The sequence below is a fragment of the Ascaphus truei genome, chromosome 3 (assembly GCF_040206685.1).
Source record: "Ascaphus truei isolate aAscTru1 chromosome 3, aAscTru1.hap1, whole genome shotgun sequence".
In the NCBI taxonomy this organism is placed as follows: Eukaryota; Metazoa; Chordata; class Amphibia; order Anura; family Ascaphidae; genus Ascaphus; species Ascaphus truei.
Window position 1 is genome coordinate 67,005,329 of NC_134485.1, and position 20,313 is coordinate 67,025,641.

Here is a 20,313-nt window from a genome sequence, read left to right on the forward strand (position 1 = left end):
TCATTCCCTCACCCCCCACCTCTCTCACTCCCCAACTCCCACCTCTCTCTTACCAACCCCCCTCCTCTCTCTCACCCAACCCGCACCTCTCTCTCTCACACCCATTACACAAAGTATTATGTAACGTTGCAACCCATGTATACGTAATAAACCTACAGAGGAAGGCGGAAGAGCAATGAGAAAAATCACTAGCGGATCTACTACATGAATGAATCATTTTGTCAGTGTATATTGCATATGTAATGAAGCCCCCCTTCTATATGCAATTGAGTTGTTACATAAAAGATAAGCTGCAGTGCAGGATTGCTGTGCCTTTCCAAACATATTTGCCTCCCTTGCATTGGGGAGTGTCTGCTTCATGAAACTGATAAATAAGCAGAAGTTCCACTAATGGCATAAATGATTTATAGGTTTAAAAGCCTCCCGCAGCACATCTTGGAGACTTTAGTTACCATAGCAGGTAGATCTACAGTGTTCATTATTGGCATTAGGGAGTAACTATATAAGTTCAGACTGCTAATGATCTGATACAGTAAACAGAAAACATGTTGGTAATGGTGACTATTCCCTTGCTTTCTCTGTGTCGTGAGGATTGTTACTAGGGCTGTAGTAATCTTTGCAATCCTGGTTCAGATTAAGCAAATTCATTGGGAAATGTCATTGTCTGTCTCCACCAACAAAAGTTGTCAGTGCAAGTAAAGTAAGCTAATGAAAACATTGAAAAGTTAGGGGTAAACTTATTATTTCACTAGAGTACAACCTTCGGTTTAAATTAGGTCTGCATGTATGCTTGATGGCAATTGTCATTGAAGAAGCTGTGTTTGGGTACTTGCTAATGAAATTTGGCTTTGTAATTATCGCTCTTATTTTATATTGAAGGTAAAGTCAGCATGTTACAATGAGGTTATAAAGATGCAAGTGAAACACAATGTTACGTATGGAAAAAAATACAAATATCTTAATGTTCTATTGAAGTGCAGCAAAACAATTGCGTCCTTTTTCAGCTTACCATAAAAGAATTAAAAGAAATACTATATAGTAACTGTGAGTTATTGTCTGACTGGGATAAAATTAAGGGCCATTAATAGCCAGAGGACATATCTGTAAGGATTGACTGGATCGCCAACAATGGGAAACTGTTACTGTAGTGACCAAAATCTTGATACCAAGTAGCCCAAACTCTTTATTCACTTAATCATTTTAAAAAAGCTTTGAGTTCTTCATGTGTTTTTTTTAGTGATTAAGCATTTAACTGCACTAAATGTGTGTGTGCTTAATTTGCATGTTCCTGTGTGCTTAATTTGCATGTGCTTGTGTCCTCATTTAGGAGGTGCCTGCTTGGCAAAATAGTTCAAGGATCTCTGAAAATATTTATAATGTCTAGTCGGGCGACTTATATAAAAATGGTTGTTGCAGGTGGGAGTTTATTATGGAACATCACTGCCAAATATGTCAAATAGAGCCAATTTGGTTACAACCTCCCTAGCATAACTGAGAGCAGGATTGCTGCATTTTGTGTAATCTTGCTGGCGTACGAGCAATTTTGTAAAAGTACTCTCTTGTCTACATTTTGCAGCAGCTTCCCAGCTGGGCTGCTCTCTAGCACTTGAAGATATTGGGAATTAATCGCCAGCCACCATAACTGGGTCTCGGCAAAATGTTACCACTTTAAAATCTGAAATGCAGGGTTAAGTTACTTTGAAAATACCACGATTCCCCAATGCGAGGATGATGAAGATGCTAAATGTTCAGGGATCATTTGTACTTCAGTAGCTGGATGGCACCTTCTGTTGGAAATAACCACTCTTTCGGGTCATCTAAAACTTATCTTATTAGGTATGCCAAACCATGCAATTATACCCCCCAGACTACAAAAAGCACACCCCTTTTTTCAGTACTTCATTTTTGATGTCAAGTTGTGCATTTGTTACAGAATGTAAAGCTATCACCATTCCTAATATAAAGGCTTGAAAGCTACACGCATTGGCCTCCATCACTTATTAAGCTCAGCTTTTCAGATGTTAAAAGCATTCACTCCCAAGATCTATGCCTAATGAGATTTTATAATTGTGTCTCTGGGGTACTCTTTACATAACCCAGCAGCACTCTCTCCATCTGAGCGGCGCAGAACTGTTCTGCTAGAATGATAGCTGCTGCAATGGGTCCGAGGACACAGCAAAGAAATTGCTGTAAGAATAAATGCAAGGCAGTGGAAGGTTTCAGGAAGAAATTTGATTTAGGTCATTTATTACAGTAGAAGAGCTTGGCTGCAATTATTGCCAAGTGTTGGTGAGATCACTCTGTTTTCATTTGATTAGACAGCACTGACAGCCGTCACCTGCAGGGATGTCATGCAGTAGAGAAATTCCAGAGAGCACGTGCTTAACATCTTAAGTACCATAGTGCGAACCATGCATTGCTTCTCTCTAAATAAGTTACATGTTCTGCGCATGCTAAACCATTGGACTTCCTAGTTTTCTACTTTGGGCAGCCATGTAACAGGTACATTCCTACATAGTCGGCCAGTTGAATTTCTGAGCTCTCTGAATGGGGGAAGTGTTTGTTAATCAAGTGTTTTCTTTAGGCTGCATCCCCCCTCCCGTGCGCAGAACTCCGCAACAAAGTAACTGTTCTCTAAGTGTTGCTTTCAGAAGGAAGACGGCCCACGCGTGCATGTGGAGTTTTGCCGACACACGCGTTTCACGTAAAACGCTTCTTCAGGGCACGTTACTCAAGGGTAACGTGCCCTGAAGAAGCATTTTACGTGAAACGCATGCGTCGGCAAAACTCCACATGCACGTGCGGGCCGTCTTCATTCTGACCGCAACGGTTGCTTTGTTGTGGAGTCCTGCACTGACGTATTTAACTTCTTTAATCTTAGCGCTTTTGCCGGGGATATTCATCGAGTGCAAAGCGCTCAGTTTTGTTGGGAACATTACCGATCCTCTGACCATGCGGGTTATAGTTCCTGTTTAAAGAGTTCTCAATACACTTATTCGAGTACAAGAGTTTTTAAGGTCTCTATGCTGTTACAAGCACTTTTCCACGGACATCAGCACTGATAAGACATTATGATCAGTGCAGATGCAGGAGTGTGCAAGCAATTAAGCCCAATTAGATCCTTACCTTATTTCAACTACAGCTACTGTGCTGCCTAAATGCAACTCTATGCAGACATCGACACTGATGTGTACATGGTCAGTGTAGATGTAGGAGAGTGCAATTGATTTATCTGTTCTACAGAATTACTTTAAGCTGTCTAAAAGCACTACTCCACTGACATTGGCGCTGATATGACCTACACGATCAGCGCAGATGCAGGAGCGTGCCATCAACTATACCCCTAATTGGATCCTTACTTTTATCCTAACTAGCTTATGGGCTGTTTGGGTTGTGTGCACCTCTGCATTCGTTATCAGCACTGATAGAATTCAGTTGACTAGTGCAGGCGCAGAAATGTGTTCCTGCTAATATTTCTCCTGCGGCTAAAATAGAGTGGAGCAATACATCTGTATTTTTCTCTCACGTAGATGCACCTCCCTATCTACATCTGTGCGGCTAAGGTCACTGCATTTATGCAGGTTTTGGAGTATGCTTAGATTGGCAGCAGTATGGATTTGATTTCTGTGAATTGAAATTATATATATATTGTTCTTACCCACTGCACTACCACTGGCATCGGCACTGCTATAATCCTAACATCAGCGTGGATGCAGGAGTGTTTGAACAGGTTTTGAGAGCCAGATTACTAGATATTCCAAGGGTTTATCAAACAGTGGAACAAGATTACTGTGCCTCACGCAGGTACAAGAGGTGTGTGTATTCAGCCCTACCACCTATGCCCGATACGAGGGCAATTCTATATATATATATATATATATATATATATATATATATATATATATATATATATATATATATAAAAAGTAGAATTTACCAGATTGGAGTCCGGAAAAAACGAGACAGCACACAGTCTTAGTAGTTCCAATGCAGTTGTAATCAAAGTAACATGGCACCACCTCCAACGTTTCGGTACACTCAACGTGACCTTCCTCAGGGACATCGCACGTCCCTGAGGAAGGTCACGTTGAGTGTACCGAAACGTTGGAGGTGGTGCCATGTTACTTTGATTACAACTGCATTGGAACTACTAAGACTGTGTGCTGTCTCGTTTTTTCCGGACTCCAATCTGGTAAATTCTACTTTTTACATGTGCATATGGGGCAAGCATCAGCATCTTATTTATGTTTACAGTGTGCCAACTGAGATGATTTTTTCATATATATATATATATATATATATATATATATATATATATATATATATATATATATTTATAGAACTCCATGAAGATTTATCAGTCCTCTAATATACACTAGTGTATGATCGTGAGCACTTTTACAGTACTCTTACATCGATCCAAGTCACATGTATGTTGTTTGATTTTAACACCTAATATTTAATATTCATTTTTGACATAAAAATGCATTTTAACTAATTCATTTACAATCATCAGTGACCGAGTGCTTGAAACTATGTTTCCTGTTCTTGTGTACTTGTTTAGCATTACCTAGTGAGCACCTCCCTTCCATCACTTTAAGCTGTAGCGGGGTATCTCTTGTCTCTATCCATAATACCTGCAACACTCTGTACCATAAATGACATCACCAAAGTGGCCAAAAATCCGTGCAATTTTGGATCTGTGTGGCATTATCTAATTTATTTTGAATCCTGTATCTCAACTAAAACAATAATTATTGTACGTTGCATTGAACTTGATTATAGACTTTTAATTAAATTTGTGTTAAAATTGTGTTATGTGCCTTAATAATAATAATAGCATGTTCTTGTATAACGCTGCTAGTTTTATTACATAGAGCTTTACAGAGACATTTTTGCAGGCACAGGTCCCTGCCCCGTGGAGCTTACAATCTATTGTTTGGTGCCTGAGGCACAGGGAGATAAAATTACTTGCCCAAGGTCACAAGGAGCCGACACCGGGAATTGAACCAAGTTCTCTACAGTGCCAGTCAGTGTCTTTACTCACTGAGCCACTCCTTCTCGCCTTCACTTTATTGTATTGCAATTCTAATATGAGTTTCCAAGGAGAAGAGGGGTAATATATCCTGTATCTTCGTATTGTGAAGCTCTCCAGATGCACACCTGCTGAGAGTTCCATGCATCCCGTCCACTATAGTACCGTATAACCCCGGATCGTCACCACTTAGAGACTCGCGGGTAGCGGCAACAAGCAGGAGAACACGCAGAGATGCCTCCTCCAAAAAAGAGACCCCCGATTCAGCCATGGGCAGACGGCGACGACTGGAAAAAAATGGCGCCGAGGCGCGCTCACGGGCCGCGCGGCTTCAGGCTCCAACCGGGAGAATGATAAACAAGCTGCTGGAGCAGAGGGAGATATGGCTGAGAGAAACATAAGAGGGAGAAAAGTTGCAGAGAAAGGCACCCCAGAAAGAGACACAGAGGTGAGTGCTGCTGCTGTAGAGAGGGAGAGAGGCATAGCAGGGGGAGATACAGTAATAACCAAACAGGACCTGCAGAATATGCTTAATGAAATGCAAGCTGTTTTTTCCAGCGAGCCCTTGACAGAGCTGTGATGGAATTTAAAGCAGAAGTAACGGTAATGGTTCAATCTCTGTAATAGAGACAATAGAAAGGGTGATGTCCTGTTTTTAAAGCCCTCTAACCACGTGTTCAAGTCTGCTCTTTGAGTTTCTTGTTTCTTTCCTTCTCCCATTTCAGCATTTATTCTGTAGGGATAGCATCATTTCGCTGTTCCAACTGGAGGCCTCCAAATAATAGTTCTCGTTTGTGGAGGTCTTGAAGCAATACATCTCTAAATGTGTAACAAGCCTTGATAGAAAACCAAGAAGTGTTCTCACTGGCTGTTTGAGTGTGACTGAATTAACATATTCTGACAACAGGATTTTGTCAAGGTCGTGCAGAGAACTAGAAATATGATATCCTTGTGTTCAGATTGTATTAACGAAGACTAAAGTGCGCATTACAAAAATATATATTTTCTGTTAAAGATTAGAAGTAGGGGGGGCGCGCACGCGACGTCAACGCGGACGCACGCCTGCTAAGAGAGCTCCGTGCATCCCGCCTACTATATTACCTTATAACCCCTGATCGGCACCACTTGTAGCCCCGCGGGTAGCGGCAACAAACAGGGGAACATGCAGAGATGCCTCCTCCCAAAAAAAAAAAAAATGGAGGACAGAGACCCCCAATCTGTCTCGATTCAGCCGTGGGTAGACGGCGATGGCTGAAAAAAAAAAGATGGTGCCATGGCATGCTCACGGAGCGCGTGCCTTCAGACTCTGACCGGGAGAATAAGCAAGCTGCTGGAGCAGAGGGAGATATGGCTAAGAGAGACATAACGGGGAGAAAGGTACCCCAGAAAGAGAGACAGAGGTGAGTGCTGCTGCAGAGAGGGAGAGAGGCATAGCAGGGGGAGATACAGTAATAACCAAACAGGACCTGCAGAATATGCTTAAACAAATGCAAGCTGGTTTCCAGCGAGCCCTGGACAGAGCTGTGATGGAATTTAAAGCAGATGTGTCCTCACTGGCCAAAAGAACCACAGAGCTTGAATATAAGATGGATGCTGCCTTACAAAATCAGGTAAATACTGGCGATGAGGTCCTGCGACTCAGCAAAGAGATAAGAGCCATGAGAGATGGTATGGACGAGCTCGAGAATAGAGAACGAAGACAGAATCTACGAATCCGCCATATCCCTGAGACAGTGTCTGCGGAGGCCCTGCAGCCATATCTCAAGAGACTTTTCTCGTCAATTGATCCTCAACTATAAGATAGCAATTTGTTGATGGACAGAGCTCAAAGAGCGCTGGGTCCGAGATTTGATGACCCCAAAAGAAGTAGAGATGTGGTACTGAGGCTTCAGCAATATGCGACACAGGATAAGATCATAAAGGGTTGCAGAAATAGAGGCTCCATTAATTTTGAAAATGACTATTCAGATTTTCCAGGATCTGTCCAGGCTGAAATAGAAAGACGAAGAGGATTGCGACCGGTGACAGCGATACTCCAGGAAAAGGGGATTCACTATCGATGGACCTTCCCGTTCCGTCTTCTTGTTAATCATGAAGTGAGACGGGCTTCGCTTCATTATCCTGAGGAATCCTCATCCTTTCAGTCAGCGCTAGGTTTGGACCATAAGGATAAATCGGGTCGGCAGCAAGAATCTCGAGGCGATAATACAGAGGACGAACGATGGGGCGATGGCCCGGAGAGGAAAGAGCCAGAGTCGGCTGCGTATTTGAGAGGGTCCTGCTGGGCCCCCCTGTTATCTACCCGATTTCTGGAAGATCCAGTATGAGTCTGCGGTGGTCTCTCTGATTGGCGATCCATGGCGGCCCAAAGAACTCTACCTCAGAACTGTAATTTTGTTTGTTTTTTCTCTGTTTTCTCCCTGTTTTATTTTATGCCCCATATATTCTATTGTAGGGATAGCTTTATCTGTGAATCGGGGCCAACTGCCCATTGCTGAGCTTTCTGTCTCTTAAGGCAGATATTTTTATGGAGCTGGTGATCTAGTGGACTGAGGGTCCAAGCGTTGGGTGAGTGGGCTTCGGCCCAAAGAGCCTTATCGCATTGATTTTTGCGGGGGCTGCACACCAATCTGTTACTCAGATCACAGATATAAAGGACATTGCGTTCTATTGAAGGACAAGATCAGTTATTGCTCGAGAATAAATGCTAACAGTTTTTTACTATTCTATTAGAAATGATAAAATATGATGTATGTTTTTATCCGAGTTGCTTACCCCCTTTATCTCTAAATGTACAATATTACGAACAGTTCTATATGTTTATATGTTCCCTAGTTAGAAGGAATTGATTTACTTTTTAAGTCTTTAAGTTGTTATACTCTGAGCAAGTTATAGTGAAGGGGTGATCAGGTGGTTGAGAGTGGGTGGGGGGGAGGTCTGTATGCGTCAGGACGCCCCCCCAGTAGGGCCATATGTACGGTAACAAGAGAATATATATACAATTCTGTTATGTTGGTATTACACCCCCAAAAGGTTAAAGCAGAGGTTCCCTGGGGACCTCTGATAGATGTTGGAGGGGATGTGGACAGATAGGAGACCTGGCACATATTTGGTGGTATTGTCCAGTAATGTAGACTTACTGGAGGACAATTTTTAAACTAATAAAGGATGTTACAGATATCACGATCTATTTCTAATCATTCTGCCTAAACCCATGGAAGCTGTGAACCACTATACACTTAAATTGATTCTGCATATTTTAACGGTGGCTAGATGTGCTGTAACAGCAGTGTGGAAAAGACACTCTCGCCCTCCAGAAGAAAGGTTATTAGAAGGGTCAATGATGTTCAATTAATGGAGAAATTTACCTCATTCCTGAATCCACAAGGAAGTATGATTGGGTCTGGGAGCCCTGGGATGCTGGATAGGGGTATGACCCCGGAAGGAGAGAAGGTCTGGGAGTGCTGTGTGTAAAATATGGTGTTTATCAAAAGTTGTATGATATGTAATGTGACTGTTGTGTTTGTAAGAAATGTGGTACAAAATGGTTGTTCCCCCCCATCCCTTTTTCTTTTTTGTACCCCTTCCTTTCCCATTTATGTTTGAAAATTCTAATAAAAATATTAGTTTAAAAAAAAAAAAAAAAAAAAAAAGTTTAGAAGTAGGCCACGCGTGTGTATTTAAATCAGTTTTTAGCTTCAAGGGATGAGAACTTTGCTTTGAAATACAAAGATGGTGAGAACAAAATCAGCATGCAAGAGACGGAGATACAGCTTGTTAGTGTATTTTAATGAACCCGTTCAGAGATATTATGAAATCGCAGTTCTTTTAAAGATGCGTTCCCATCCAAAATCAACTTTGAGCTGAACACACATTAGAGTGCCCAATCACAAGAATTACCCTAAATTATTTCCAAGAATGGGGAATAATTTTAGTTTTTATAATTGCCACTGTGTAAATGTGGTTGGTAGCTCGTCAGAACAATATTATGAGATGTATTAAAAGTTGCACCTGTAGTGTTAACCGCCTCAACTATAAAAAGCGAGATTAGCACACTATAAATCACTAGCACAAATTGAGGCAAATGCTTATTTTTGCTTTGTGTTTTTGGAGCCATTTGCACCATTTTGATGCACATGATCCTATGGTTACTATTTCCTCTCCCAGAATTCCTTATTTGCTGACTCTCCCTCCCAAATAAGGTAGAGACACCCTCAAAGTGGAATTAATTCTTGATCTCACATTATGTTGCCATGTTTATCCTAGGCTGCAGAAATGTTCAGAGATACTTTCTTCCATTGAAAAAGGCGCAAGGAAGTTTAGGAGGGCACAGGAATATAGAGGGACAAACTTTGAAAATGTAAAGAAAACAAGGGGAAGTCGGGAGTGTTCCCTTTTACATATATTTAACAGCAACAGGTGTTTTCTTTGTATCTCACACACTGCTGGCATGGAAGCACTGAAAACGTATTTCTCAAATGTTTTACATATTGGCCAATGTATGTTTTTGATTAAATATAATTTCACACTTGGTCATTTGTGTCTGTTCTTAAATTAGGAAAATGGACATGAACACCTCACTCATCTGTCACCAACCTTGGCATCACTGACACCGCCCTCTTATGGCTTTCATCCTACCTCTCCCCACTGCTCCTACTCCGTCACCTTCAACAATTCATTCTCTCCGCCTACCAGCCACCAAGTGAGCGTGCCCCAAGTCTCCATCCATTGTCCCCTTTTCTTTTTCCTCTACACTTCCCCCCACATTGACCTCATCCCCCCACCCCCATGGATTCGACGTTATGTTTTCAGACAACATCCAAATCTACTTCTCCTTATCAACTATTCTCACCCGAACTTTCCACCCGTATCTCTGCCTGCCTTTCTGCCACTTCCAACTGAATGTCCTCCCAATTCCTTACAATTAACCCAGCTGAGACTGAAGTCCTCTAATTTCTTGCTTCCTCCATCCCATCCTCCCCAATCCCAACCACCTTCCCCTCTCAACCTTGCAGTCACCTCTGATCCTTCCCTCCTCTTTGCCCAACACCACCTTCATCACTGCTACCTGTCACTACCACCTATATACAACATAAGATAAATTCATCCTTTCATTTCCCTCTCCCAAACTTCTCATCCACTCACTCATCTTCATCCTGCCTGACTACTGTAACTCCTTGTCTCCCCCACTACTCCTCCAAACCCCTCCAACAAATTCAAAACACTGCTGCCCGTACACATCTAAATCTCCCCTGCTCTGCCCATGCCACTCCTCTCCCACTCCCATGTCCCCTCTGCCACTGGCTACCCTCTAACAATGTCCCCTCTTCATATTTCTCACCCTGATCTACAAACCTCTCCATGGTCTTGCCCCCCTTACTTTGCAGCACTCATCTCTTGTCATCTCAACACCCCTTGTCATCCTCTTCGCTCCCTGACTGCCACAACCATCAGGCCCACCCCACCCCCCTGTACTTCCTCTCGATTCTGATCATTTGCCTTACTTTCTCCCCTCCACCGTAACAATCTCCCCCCACATCCAATCTGCCACCTCCCTAACTATCTTCAAAAGCCAACTCAAAACTCATATCTTCGCCATTGCATTCCATGATCCCCCGTTAACTTTCCATCGCATGCCCTCCCTCATCCCACTGTCCCCAACGCCCATGATCTCCCCTACCCACACCCCTCCCTAAATTGTTTCCAAAATCCTCCAAAGTTACCCACCTCACCGATCTAATCGCCTCCAGTGTCCTCACTGTCAGACCATCACCATGCCACCGACAAGACTAAATCCAGAGACCTGACCCAAACGCCTGTCCACTAATCAAGCAAGATCTCAATGCACCTAACCCATAGCCCGACCATAATGTTTGCACCCTGTGCCCACCACAAAGACAACTTAAAAATTGCTCCATGACCATCACATGAAATTTTCCATATGTAACCCCACCATTGTTTTACGAACTAACGTACTGCGCCCGAATAAGGGCGCTATGTAAATGTTGTTAGAAATGGTCAATCATTCATTTATGATCTTGGTATAAACATTCCCTTTATGATCTACTATGTGTGTTGCACAAAGCGAAAACAGACCAACTTCTCTTTGCCCAATTATCATATTAAAAGGTTTGTGTTTTACTTAAGGCCCTTATCCTGTATACGCCGAAGCGACTGTTTTGTTTGGAAATCCCCATTGAAGTCTATGGATTTTCTGCATAGAACAGCTGCTTTGGAGTATATAGATAGAGAATTGGGGTGCTCAAACCCGCAGCAACAACATCCAATAAGTACTGTGGCCCCTGGAGACACCAGTGGGAGTGGGCAGGTAAATAAGACTTGTAAGCATCACAATGACTATTAAACAGTCAGACTTAACTATAACAGTCTAAACCAAAACGCCCCACTCACGTCATCTCCAGGGTTTCTTTGCCGGCGTGCAAGCCAAGAAGGATCCAGAATCCAGATATGTCCAGTAGAAATAACGAATGGCGCACAGCCAGGGAGTCAGGTGTGGAGTAAAAAAACTTTTCTTTATTGCAGCATAGCAGGAGACAAATTCACCCCCTTGGGGGACACAGACAGGGACCTCCTACGCGTTTCGGACCAACAGGTCCTTTATCAAGGAGTAACTGAGGGGGTGAATTTGTCTCCTGCTATGCTGCAATAAAGAAAAGTTTTTTTACTCCACACCTGACTCCCTGGCTGTGCGCCATTCGCTTTGGAGTATATAGAATGATCCCCTTAGTGTAAACCAGTGCTCTTCAGCTGGTTTATAAATGGCTGGGGAAGAAACAAATATACACACACAACGGCCACAAGCATATTTTAATGTAATTTTAATTATATATATATATATATATATATATATATATTATATATATATATATATATATATATATATATATATATATATATATTCATATTCCCTTCCTTGCCACATGGGACACTTCAGCATTAGCGATCATGTTTAATACCTACCAATTTAACTAAATACTATGGTTCTTCAGACATGCCAAAGAAACTACTTGCATAATGTACAGTTGTCCGGCACAGTGAGAGCTCTATATTAGTTTGGCTCAAAGCAATGTATTGCTGTTTTCTAATGTGATGGAAACACACATTCCCTCTGGTAGACTGCAGGACCGGAAGACCTGTTCAGTTCCGTCAATTTAAACTAGACATCCTAGTCCGGAGAGCAGTGCTCATTAGAAATTCCTATTACCTTTCTCACCTGCTGAGAAATGCTTAACCACGCGTGCTTAGTTCTTGTTGAAGTGTATTTTACTCAGGTCTTTTGCTCGCTCCTAAGTGCACAGCCTGTTTCCTCAACTGTATTACTCCTGGAGGAAGGGTTTATTACGAATGAATACACGCTGTTGAATTTCATCCCACTGATCTCCTTTGCTCTCAACTCTCTTTGGTTTAACAAACTTGCATGTAATTTCTTGTTCCTGCATACCGAATACAGCTGCCATTTACCTATTATTTGTTCTTACGCATGCAAGACCACCATACATTTGTATATCTTCTGTAGTGAGTATTACCTTGTTAAAGAAAAAATATGATTCAGTCTGTATGTATCAGCTTATAGGTATTAGCTATTTCTTCACAACTTTAAAAGGTAACCTTTTCTTTCCAATTAATTTACTTTACAGCAGGTATGATTAAAAGCTTCAGTGATTGTTAAGATTAACATCAGAAAGACTACTGTACTTTGCGTTGGCTTACTGTGTCCTTCCTCAAAAACGTTTTTGCAGCGACTTTTCTCTGCATGAGTTTCTATATTACATTGGTCTACAATTCCCTGCAATCCCCTCCATTAGAATAGGGATTGCAGGTAGGAATTCTAGAATAGGATGCTTGGTTTTCAATGAATTTTTAGTGTTCATGCTACTCATAGCACCAATGTTTGCTTGTTATGGGTGTAGCAGAGCATTTTTCATCACGTGTTCTTTTTTTATAACAGTGCTTTTTTTCTGTTCTTTTCTTCCAGTATTGCAATGGCAACAAAAGAAAACATGACATCACAGAGGGGAATGTTCAAATCCATACAAAGCAGGGTGAACACCTTGGCGAGTATCCTTATGCAATTTTCAGTACGTTTTGCAGGAGTGCAGAACTGTGAGCAAGTAACATGATGTATATGTTAGTTATAGTATTGATTTGTTTACTCTCTATTTCCCTTTGATTCTTCCTTGTCTTTGTAACAGTTTATTTGGCATTACAGGAATTCTGAGAAAGGAAGAAGTGAGGTAAACTTAAAGAAAGGGATTTTACTGGTATAATGCAGTCAAAGGTACACTTTAGGTAAGCGGGATGAATTTCCCCAGCTAAACACTGGATATAGGTGGATACTTAAAGCAATAGTAAAAAACAACAACAAACACAACTATTTGCTTGTATAGCTCTGTTCCAGGTTAACTATGGTTCTACCATAGAATCACAGATAACCTGTGAGCTTCTCCATGATGCACCTGGAATACTCTTTTAATTGATATGCAACAAAGTTTCTGCTAATTACATCTATTTTCTAAGCTGTCAGGTAAACTAATTACGAGTGACAAGAACATCAGCCATTTTATTAAATAATACACAGTTCTGGAAATGTAAATAACACATGCTTTACCTCACTGGCATGGCCCTTATGTTTTGTATATCTTAACCACCTTAATTGGTGGGTTTTTTTTTCCATGTGCATCCACCACCTTGTCGGTAAACAAGTACCTTCTCTTGTTTCTTTTAATATATTCCCTTTTGGTTTCATAGCAGGAGCCCTTGTTGAAAGGGGTTCATTTACCTGTAGCAGAGCTACTGTAAGTTCCAACCTGCAAAATAAAACGTGAAATGTCCTGCACTCCACGCCCAATTTGCACCAGTAAACTGCTTGGTTTTGTTTTCTTCCATGAAACACTAAGGAAAAGCGTTTCATGTTTTGTGGTGTTGGTTTTTGTTTGTTTGCAATACGTAATATTGCTCAAGGCAAAGGTTAAACTTCATACAATGCAGTGTGAGGTATTCTGTTATTGTGGAAAGGTATTTTTTCCCACGAGTATCTGCTCCTTTAAGCAGTTTCTGTCGGTAATTTAGTTTCTAGATGCTAAATCAGGCTGCCGCAAACCTCTGCCATGGGTGCAGCGGCCCCCGGGGAAAACTTTCTGCCGGCTTGTGTGCTGAGGGAGGTTGAGGGCTTTGAGAGCTTTGTGTGGGAGAGGGAAGGTGAAGGGGTTTGAGTAAGAGATAGGTGAGTGTCTTTATGAGGGGAGAGGGCGAGTGTGGTATGCATAAGAAGAGGTGTGAATGTGCGAAGGTGGTAAATGGGGTATGAGTGGTCTGTGTATGTGTGGGGAAAGGGTGACAGTGAGAAGTGGTATAAGAGAGGGTGGGGTGAATGTGTAGTGTGTGACTGGGAAATGGTGTGTGTGCTATGTGAGAAGAGGGGTTGAATGTAGATTGTGCTGAGGAAAAGGGCGAGTATGAGGTGTGTGTATATGAGAAAGAAGGGCGAGTATGGTGTGTGTGTGTATGAAGGGGTGAAGGAAGGGCGAGTATGAGGTGTGTGTGTGTGTATGAAGGGGTGAAGGAAGGGCGAGTATGAGGTGTGTGTGTGAATGGGTGAAGGAAGGGCAAGTATGAGGTGTGTATGAAGGGGTGAAGGAAGGACGAGTATGAGGTGTGTGTGTATGAAGGGGTGAAGGAAGGGCAAGTATGAGGTGTGTGTGTATGAAGGGGTGAAGGAAGGGCGAGTATGAGGTGTGTGTATGAAGGGGTGAAGGAAGGGCGAGTATGAGGTGTGTGTATGAAGGGGTGAAAGAAGGGTGAGTATGATGCATGTGAGTGAGGTGTGATAAACATTATAAAAATCCAACAGGTGTGCCCCTGCTCAAAAAATATTGAGAAACCATTTCTGTAGTCCGAGTTAGGCTGCGCTTATAGTGACAGCGACATCACGCTGCGGTTGCTGGACAAATCAAATTGACTTGACTTCCAGCTGTCGCTTCTACTATAAGCGCACGCGACAGCGGCAATACATTTGTTTTGTCTACATTTGTTTTGTCGCCGGCACTATAAGTGCGGCCTTAGAAAGAAACAGCAGCCTAATCACTGGAGAGGTTTCATAGGTTTAATTACTAAAGTACACCGCTTGGATCTGTCCTCAATACAGAGTGGTTAATATTTCAGCAGCTGTCTTGCATATGGCCCTTCTTTGTTCTACTAGTATACATCACTGTGGCAGTGACCAGCCACATGATCAGCAAGTCAGCATGATTGGTGGAGCAGGGGAACACCTCCCCTATGATTGTCTGTGTCTCTGTGTCTCTGTGTCTAGTACTATGTAGAAGGGTCAAAAGAGTAGGCACAATAAAATGTCTTTACCAGCTCAATGTTTCGGCTTCCCAATTGAGCCTTTTTCAAGAAGGACACATTTATTGTACCATTTGGTGTGCCTGCTTTTTTTTTTTTTTTTTTTACACTTTTGCGGCACAAAACGGCCGCACTCAGATTGTATTGCTTTAAAAGTCATGCGTTGTGCTTGGTAGATACATTGTTGCAGCAAGCATGCAAGATCCCCAAAAGTGGTAAAGGTTATTTTATTGTTCCATCAGACACTTGATAGCCCGTTTTTTCAGGAGAGCTTCTCCAGGATGAGAAACATCGGGCTATCAAGTGTTTGGAACTATCAAATATTGTATTTTATATACTTTGTCCTGTGCTGGTAACATTACCACTTTTGGGGATCTTACCTCATTGATATAGATTATTCTGTTCCAGGCTCAGTATCATTAATGAGTAGGACAAGGTAGCATAAACTCATCCCCTTTAAATGCACACAGAGTCCTTATATTTTCTTTAACTTTATTGGGTGGGGGTTAAAAGAAACATAAAATAACTAGCGGGTAGTATTTGTGAGAGGAAGGTAAAAAGGAATGTCTTTTCTAAGGCAGCAGTGGAAGGTACATGTGCTCACTATTGCTGCTGGTAGTAAGAGAGAGCACATTTTCCTATGCAGACAGGAACAAACAATGGGGCACACTAGTAAACAAAACATAGCCGGGGGAGAGGGCTAAACCAACCCAAGTTTTGAACAGAGAGGTTGCCAAGGCAACTGTCAGAAGCTAAAGGACACCACATTAGCAACATTGTTGAGAATACACTGAGGAGCTGGAGCTGGCAGCCTCAGAACATGGAAAGAACATGCAACTGTTTCCAGGACATAGGTATATAGCAATCATACTGACCTCGCTTTTTAATAATGGTTTTTATATTTTTTTTTGGGGGGGGGGGGGGGGGTTGGGGGAGAAATCTGATGAGTTTAATGCTTTGACAGTGATGGTAAGAATCTAGGTCTAAATTGCTTATTTACAAATTAGAAACAGAAATGGCAGTACTAGGTAAATAAGTGAAAGGCACATGTTTACCGTATTATTTTATAAAAGGAAAGACTATTTGTATTTAAATATATTAGCCTCGTTTTCTTTTTTAACTTCAGCGGTAGCAAGACTTACTGTCACCAGTGCCGCGGACAAACGGGCAAAAGGCTGTGGTCCTGGGGACAGTGTCTGCTGTGTGGGGGGCCCCGTGCTTCTGCCTGGGACCCCCTGCAGCATTAATCTCTCGGTGCTGCGGTCGCGTGACTGGCACCGAAGACACTAACCATCTTACATCTGTAATTCCTTTAAAATTGTCTGTTTGAAACATTTCACATAAAAATATATAATGAGAATGTCTGGATTGAGATTGAAAGCATTACACCTAAACAAGTATGTCATATAAACACCTGTTCATTTGCCAAAAGTGCCAACCAATACTATTTTCTTATTTGTTTACTGTTCTAAATAAATGTGGGTTTTTTAAATTTATTTTTCCGCCCACTTTACTGAAATGTATTATTGTCGGACACTTGAAGCATGGCTAGTGTTCAAGTTTACCTGTAGATTATACAGTTCACATAGTGTTATTAAATATTAGGTAGAGATTGTAACAAGTCTCCAAAATATTTGTTTTTTATGGAAACATCACTAAACGTTTAAAGGGAAATGATTTAAAAATACTTACACTAATCTAAATGTGCTAATTTCCAGTGTCCTACCTTCCACCTATTCAACATACCAAAGCCATTATTTCCCTTTCGTCATAGGTGGGACTGTCTCTTCATTGTAATTTCTTTTCATAATGAATATGCATTTGGTCTTCTGCATGTTACCATATGCCTTGTCTGTGGCTGCAGGCAGTATTCCTGCTAAACCTTTGGCAAAGTCACTGCTTCTTGTTACAAACTTAACAATTTTGCAAACAGATCGTTTTCCTGCAGTCAACAACCTCATCCAGAGGATCAACCTGAGGAAGCGCCGAGATTCACTCATTCTGGGCTCCGTCATAGGCATTTGCACTGTCTTGCTACTACTTTATGCTTTCCATTGATGATTGACACTTGACGGACTCTGCCGCAATCCAGAGGAACCAGCAGTGACAGCAAGAGGAAGACACAGGAGTGAAAGCTGCAGTTCTGCACACACCACCTGTAGATAAGGGAGTGGGAGATCTTAAAAGAATTTACATTTTATATTAGCGGTCTCTATGGTGCTGGCAGTATCCATGTGAAAGCTAGCCATACATATACACCATCATTTCGCTTTTTCTAATGCCCATCACTGTATCTGTAAAGTATTTGGAGGTGCAGAGGAAAAACTTACTTTCTGAAGGGTAAACCGATGTCAGTGCTAGAAAACCTTATAATGCAACTTTCAATTTGTAGATATGCCCACATTTGACAAAAGCTTATTTAGTCAGCCCGATGTTTAGTGTTATCTGGCTGCCCGAGTAACAGAGGTGCACATAAGAATTTTATCTGGGCAAAATAAATGCACGTCATCAATGCAACCTTTGATTCAATTGTTTAAAATTAGCTCTCCTCCCCCTCCCACCCCCCTGTTATTTTATTCATGTGCACAAACATTATCAATGCGAAAAAAACATGATCAATGGTCAAAGCTATTGATGTGTATGATTTTGGGCTTACCCATAGAATAGACAGGAGAACTTCACATATTCTTTAGCAACCATTACCAATTAAGGTCCAGCTTGAATCAAATATCATTAAACATATATTCAGCTGGGGAACAGTTTTTTTTTTTACTTTGTGCATTGTGGCATAAACCCATTTGTGTAACAATGGTTGTCGCTTCTTTCCCTTTCCACCCAGACATTTCTCACCGTTCGACCAAGCATGTAGAGGTGAGGGTATATTTTGTTTCCCAGCTAAGTGCACAGCAACTGCAAAATGCCTTCACCTTGCGTACATGTATACCGTAATCCCAAATGTGGGAACCATGTAACGTTTTCATTTTGTCTCGCAAGTATATTTGCATAAATATTTGCTTCTGAAACTTGTGGCCCTGGACATCTGAGCGGATTTGATAAAAACATTTGTTATAAAATGGTGGGACCATGCAATTTCCTATGTGAAGCTGTCAGTGTGTAAGTTGCTGCCTTGTGTGCCCAGGAAACAACTTAACAGATCATTTCTATAGAGAGCAGGGGAGATTTTAAGAGCTTTCTTACAGAGCTGTAAAATTGAATTGGGATGCGGGATAATCAATTTTTATTAGATGTGCTTTAAGATGCACTTCCCATTTTGTCGTTGGGGTGATAATTGAGCATTGCTTCATTTGGTACTCGTGAAAATCCATACTTTGCATTGGTTTTCAGGGTCACTTGACCAGCCGGTAATGTTGCATGCCAAAAAAAAGTTCAAACTGGAGAGAAGACCTTAAAAATAAGTGGAGTTGTTCTGAACCTTCCAGCTTTGTCTTGGTCATAAATAAAAGGGATCAAGTGCTGCGTTCCTCACCCAAAAAACGTTCCTAATAATACATTAACCTACTGGAGCTGGGTGTTTTTTGGGAGGGTGAGATTTTGCTGCTTTACAGTGACTGGTTTCTGGGAGGCTCACATGAAGACGGGTGCTCAACCCCAATACGCAAGCCCCCCCCCCCTTCCCCAACAGGTCAGGGTTGCAGGATATCCCTGCTTCAGCACAGGTGGCTCAGAACACTGAGAAGGGACTGATTGAAGGGGGTGCTTGAAGACTGGAGTTGAGCACCCCTGCATTAAGAAGAGGTTTATTGTAAAGTTAATCTTGTGTTGCAGATCTACTCACAACTGGGACCTGCCACCTAGCTGGTGTTTGCAGTATATCTATGCTCTTACTTTGAAGCCCCCCATACACTCAAGTCAGGGATTTTCAGCGAACGGCCTGGAGTCTAGATGCAGTCCTCAAGGTGATTTAATTCAGCCATAACGAATGTCAATGATTAAAATTAAGCAGGTGTGGGAGAGAGGGATGCACAGGAAAGAGATGGAGAACTGCGAACCATTGCAAAGCCAGGACTGAAAGACTGTTGGATTGCTTCAGTGACCACACTGCAGCCCATAAACCAAGGAGCATCTCCCTGTCACCCTGTTGACAAACAGCCCCTTTGCTCTCTGAATATGTGATGGCCCTGTTCTAGGTTTAATGTAGAGCTGAGCAGTTCCAGCATATTGTTTTCTGTTGAAATTGTTTAACGCTAGGTTTCTGCTTTTTCTACTGGAGAAGACGTTCTTATGCAAGTTTGAGTTTGAAAACCCATTTTTAGAATGTTAGGGCCCTAATTTATTCAACAAACCCAGAGGAAAGTATTAACCTAGTTAAAAGATTTCCAAGCCCAAAGCATCTGCACCTGTATATAACTTTCTCCTTCTAATGGCACTTTCTCGTGTTGCTTTATAAATTGCTCATTGAAACTAATTATATTTTATTGTTCTTGTAATTATTTTCCCATTTCTGCACCTGATGTGCATTGTCAGTCTGTAATAAAGAAGAAAGCTTTGTTATGTAATTTAATAATAAATTAGAATTATACATGTTTCTGCTTTTCTGGTTGCTTTTACTTCTTGAATTTGTAATCTAACAGGTTTTAATATGTTTCGAATGTATATGAATATATGTATATAAAAAAATTCATATAGGTCCATTGTTGCATCACAACCTACAACAAATGTACAACTCTTCAGGACAGCTACCGAACCTTGAAATCCATAAATAACAAAACAATATGCTAACTTAACCAGCCTTCTCTCTCTCTCTCTCTCTCTCCCCCCCTCTCCTCTCTCTCCCCTCCCCCTCTCCTCTCTCTCCTCCCCCCTCTCTCTCTCCTCATCTCTCTCCCCTCCCCCTCTCCTGTCTCTCCTCCCCCCTCTCTCTCTCTCTCTCTCCCCCTCTCTCCCCTCCCCCT

General features: G+C 41.8%; 1 protein-coding gene across 2 annotated transcripts in view; it reads left to right on the plus strand.

The window, feature by feature from the left end:
* GOSR1 (golgi SNAP receptor complex member 1) overlaps positions 1–19,944 on the plus strand; it is an 80,609-nt gene extending 60,665 nt beyond the window's left edge. For both annotated transcript variants that reach the window (XM_075594249.1, XM_075594250.1), the window contains exons 8-9: positions 13,032–13,114; positions 17,334–19,944. In XM_075594249.1, the coding sequence (XP_075450364.1) occupies positions 13,032–13,114; positions 17,334–17,458 (208 nt within the window). In that variant the 3' untranslated portion in view covers positions 17,459–19,944. The remainder of the gene's footprint in view (positions 1–13,031; positions 13,115–17,333) is intronic.
* The last annotated feature ends 369 nt before the right edge of the window (positions 19,945–20,313 follow it).